This window comes from Trichechus manatus, unplaced genomic scaffold (genome assembly GCF_000243295.1).
Source record: "Trichechus manatus latirostris isolate Lorelei unplaced genomic scaffold, TriManLat1.0 scaffold00028, whole genome shotgun sequence".
Taxonomy (NCBI): domain Eukaryota; kingdom Metazoa; phylum Chordata; class Mammalia; order Sirenia; family Trichechidae; genus Trichechus; species Trichechus manatus.
Window position 1 is genome coordinate 343,987 of NW_004443964.1, and position 3,955 is coordinate 347,941.

The window sequence follows — 3,955 nt, forward strand, 5'->3', positions numbered from 1 at the left end:
GCCGGCATCATCCCATCCTCCCCGAGCCACGTCCCCCAGGCCCCCAGCCCAGAGACCGTCCACAGACATGGGCCGGCATCATCCCATCCTCCCCGGGCCACGTCCCCCAGGCCCCCAGCCCAGAAAACGTCCACAGACATGGGCCGGCATCATCCCACCCTCCCCGAGCCACGTCCCCCAGGCCCCCAGCCCAGAGACCGTCCACAGACGTGGGCCAGCGTCATCCCACCCTCCCCAAGCCACGTCCCCCAGGCCCCCAGCCCAGAGACCGTCCACAGGCATGGGCCAGCATCATCCCATCCTCCCCGAGCCACGTCCCCCAGGCCCCCAGCCCACAGACCGTCCACAGACATGGACCAGCACCAGCCCATTGCCCAGGAACCGCCCTGCACTCTGCGCTCAGGCCCCTGCAGGCACTGACCACGTCCACATTCAGAAAGCTACGAGCTGACCATGACCAAAGGTGCCAGCTGCAGAACTGGCACCTCTGCTGTCCTGTGTGTCAGCCAACGGAAACCAGTTCATGCTTCTACAGCTTATTTTCCAGCTACGTTTGTCAAATACGTAAGGACACTCTGCTGACACTGTGTCAAACGGCCATCCCTGCAGATGCGCAGGAGTCCGCTGCCTCAGGCCTTGGCAAAGCACCCCGGTCGGGGTGGGAGACGTGGACAGAACACACCAGGGACAAGTGCGGTCCTGGCGTACCAGCTCTGGAACCGTTCGCCTGCCCTCCTCCATGAGGACCGAGCAAATCACAGCAAGAAGCTGCCAGGCGGCTGACTGTCCCTGCGGGTCTCCGGTACCCCAGCCAGATCAACACATCCTGTGGCCCTGGTCCCAGCACTCCATGGTACCCCGACCCCTGGACAAGGGGCTCTCCAAGGAGCCACACCTCACCCACCTGCCTCCTCCCTCACCTGCCTCCTCCCTCACCTGCCTCCTCTCTCACCTGCCTCCTAGCTGGGGTCAGGCTGAGGAAGGACAACTGATAAAACCAACCAGTTGCTGTTGAGTTTTACCCCGGCTCACGGCAACCCCATGCGTGTCAGAATAGATCTGTGCTCCGCAGGGTTTTCAATGGTTGAATTTCGGAAGTAGATCACCAGGCCTTTCTTCCGAGGTGCCTCTGGGTGGCTTCGAACTTCCAGCCTTTCAGTTAGTAGTCAGACGGTCAACCACTCACACCACCCAGGGACTCCCAGGCGTCGGATAAAAGCCGAAAAAACCCGTCGCCATCAAGTTGGTTCTGACTCACGGCAGCCCCACGTGTTACAGAGTAGAAGAACTGCTCCACGGGGTTTTCTTGGCTGTAAGCCCTAGACGGGGCAGATGGTTTGCACTCAACTTCGAACCTAAAGTTGGAGATCTGAACCCACCCAGTGGTACCACGGAAGAAAAGCCCTGGCAATCTGCTTCTGTTAAGATTATAGCCAAGAAAACCCCATGGAGCAGTCCTACTCTGTAACAAATGGGGTCACTGTGAGTCAGGACCGACCCGATGACAACTAATAACAACAATCTTTACAGAAGTAGATCGCCAGGACTTTCTTCCGTGGCGCCGCTGGGTGAGTCTGAACTGCCAACCTCTCAGTAAGTAGTCAAGTGCAAACTGTTTGTCCCGCCCAGGGACCCTGGACACCCGACAGATGTACCAAACCAGTGACTGCATGCAGGGTCTTCAAGCAGGTTAGCGAGACCAGCTTCAGAAGTCTAGAAATGTGCTATGCTGACATTGTTTGGGCTCCCTCCTGACACTGACACATAATCTGAGAAGCCAGAATTAAATTACACTTAGAATTGCGTTGAAGCGGAAAACAGGGAGCCCTAGACAGTCTTAGCTTCATCCCGCTCTGCCTCTCCCACCAGCGAGCCAGCCCTGTGGCCACTAAAACAGGTCAAAACACACAGGGACGGAAAGTCAGAGGCTCGGAGCTGAAAGAAACATGAATGAAGCGCTGCCGTGGGTTAATATGCTCCAAAACCAGGCACACGCTCAGCGGCAACTTGGGAGAAAATCACAGGATTTGTTCTGCAAAAGGGCACATTCCCAGGAAGCTTTAAAGTATCCAAAAAATGAAGTGAATGCCCTCAGCCTTTTTTTCCTTCCTTGATGGTTGGAATAAAGGATTTCCCATAATTTGCAGCCTCCGTCTGCCAGACCTACCTGCTTGTCTCATGAGTTCTCCTCCTAGACCCCTAAAAACAGTAATAAAAACATTCAGGGTTAGACTGTCTTATTACACAAAACAAGATAAAATGGCCTCATCAAATAACATACGTGACCCCCAGCTCCAAACACTATTAAAATCTTCATTACCTGAACTTGCTACTAAAAGTCTGAACTGCTTTTTGTGAAAAGAAATGGAAAAAAAAAAAAAGTGATACAGCCATTTTCCTGATCCTTCCTGCTCATAACTGGGATTATTCTGATTTCCAGTTTGAACGGGTCACGATAACCTTACTGGCATTAACCACGTCACACTATCACACAGAACTAATTCTGCTTGACTCTCTCATATTTTAAAGACCAGGCTAATCCAGGCACCAGAAAGATGCCACCATCGGCCCAACACGCCCATCTGTGCTGACCACCTGCTGAGCTGCAGGAGTGCCACTCCCGCCCAGGGCCGGGTCTGGCAGGGATCAATCCAAAGAGCAGAGGGAAACTCAAGGGCGATGGGGGTGCTCCCGTATGTGAGCTGTGGTCAAGGCTACACAGCTGTATGCAGACACCAGATCTCATCACACTGTGCACTTAAAACGAGCAAACACTGATGTATGTGTCGACAGAACTCAATAAAGCTTCAAACACCAACATCTGAGTATGGAACTAAGCGACTGACATCTACCGAGAGAAACGCACGAAGGCAACCGTCGGGACAGATCAGAGACGAGCCAGGTCACACAGCTACTCACAAGGATTAACAGACTCGTCAACCTTTTACTGACTACATTTTTCTTTTCAGTAAGACACAAAACACAAGAACATCAGTTTTGTAAAGCTTACCTGTATAACTGGTGATCGTAAAGCTAAAAATAAATAATTGACAGTTATTTGAATAATTTTTATTTTTTAAATAACACAATATGCTGTCGAGTTGATTCTGACTCACAGCGACCCTATAGGACAGAGTAGAACTGCCCCATAGGGTTTCCAAGGAGGAGCTGGTGGATTCCAACTGTCAACCTTTTAGTTTGCAGCCATAGCTCTTAACCACCAGGGCTCCCACATAATATTAGTAAGTACCAGAACGAGAGCAGGAGAACAGGGCCAGCCTGGAGGGCTGACTTGGGGCCCTGAGGACAGACCTGCCTGGTGCGACGGTGAGCTATCCACACGAGTCCATAAGCTCATGTGGCCGTGACAACAGCCCTGGACGGGACTGGCAGGTAGAGCATCCCATCTCCTTCACCAGACATGAACATGAGGTACAAGAGGGGCGGGAAGGGCCACACGGCCAGTGAGGTGAGCCAGATGGGACCTGCCATCTGGCCAGGGGCTGATTCCTACCAGTCCCCTACTCGGAGGCTTAGGCAGAACACTAATGCAGCCAGCAAGGCTGTGATCATGCTTTTTCTTCAGAAGTACGCAGAAGCACTTCACAACACCAACACACCAACAACATACCAAATTTTACGGAATGTTTAGCTCCACAAATTTTCACATCAACTCTATGCAGCATGTGATGGTTAATTTTATGTGTCAACTTGGCTCAGCTACGAGTCTCATTGATTTGGCCAGATACTGGCTAAGTGATGTGATGTGATGGTGATGGGTTGACATGGTGGATTGATGTGGTGGGATGGCGTGGTGGGATGGCGTGGTGGGATGGCGTGGTGGACTGACGTGGTGGGATGGCGTGGTGGGATGGCGTGGTGGACTGACGCGGTGGGATGGCGAGGTGGGATGGCGAGGTGGGATGGCGTGGTGGACTGACGTGGTGGGATGGCG

The 3,955-nt window shown here is 52.8% G+C and overlaps 1 protein-coding gene across 1 annotated transcript in view; it reads right to left on the reverse strand.

Annotated features, from left to right (window-relative positions):
• TBCD (tubulin folding cofactor D) overlaps positions 1 to 3,955 on the reverse strand; it is a 200,748-nt gene that overhangs the window by 57,906 nt on the left and 138,887 nt on the right. Inside the window, exons 23-24 of the mRNA XM_004374331.2 lie at positions 3,011 to 3,033; positions 2,168 to 2,199 (exon numbers count right to left, since the gene is read on the reverse strand). Of these exons, the coding sequence (XP_004374388.2) occupies positions 2,168 to 2,199; positions 3,011 to 3,033 (55 nt within the window). The remainder of the gene's footprint in view (positions 1 to 2,167; positions 2,200 to 3,010; positions 3,034 to 3,955) is intronic.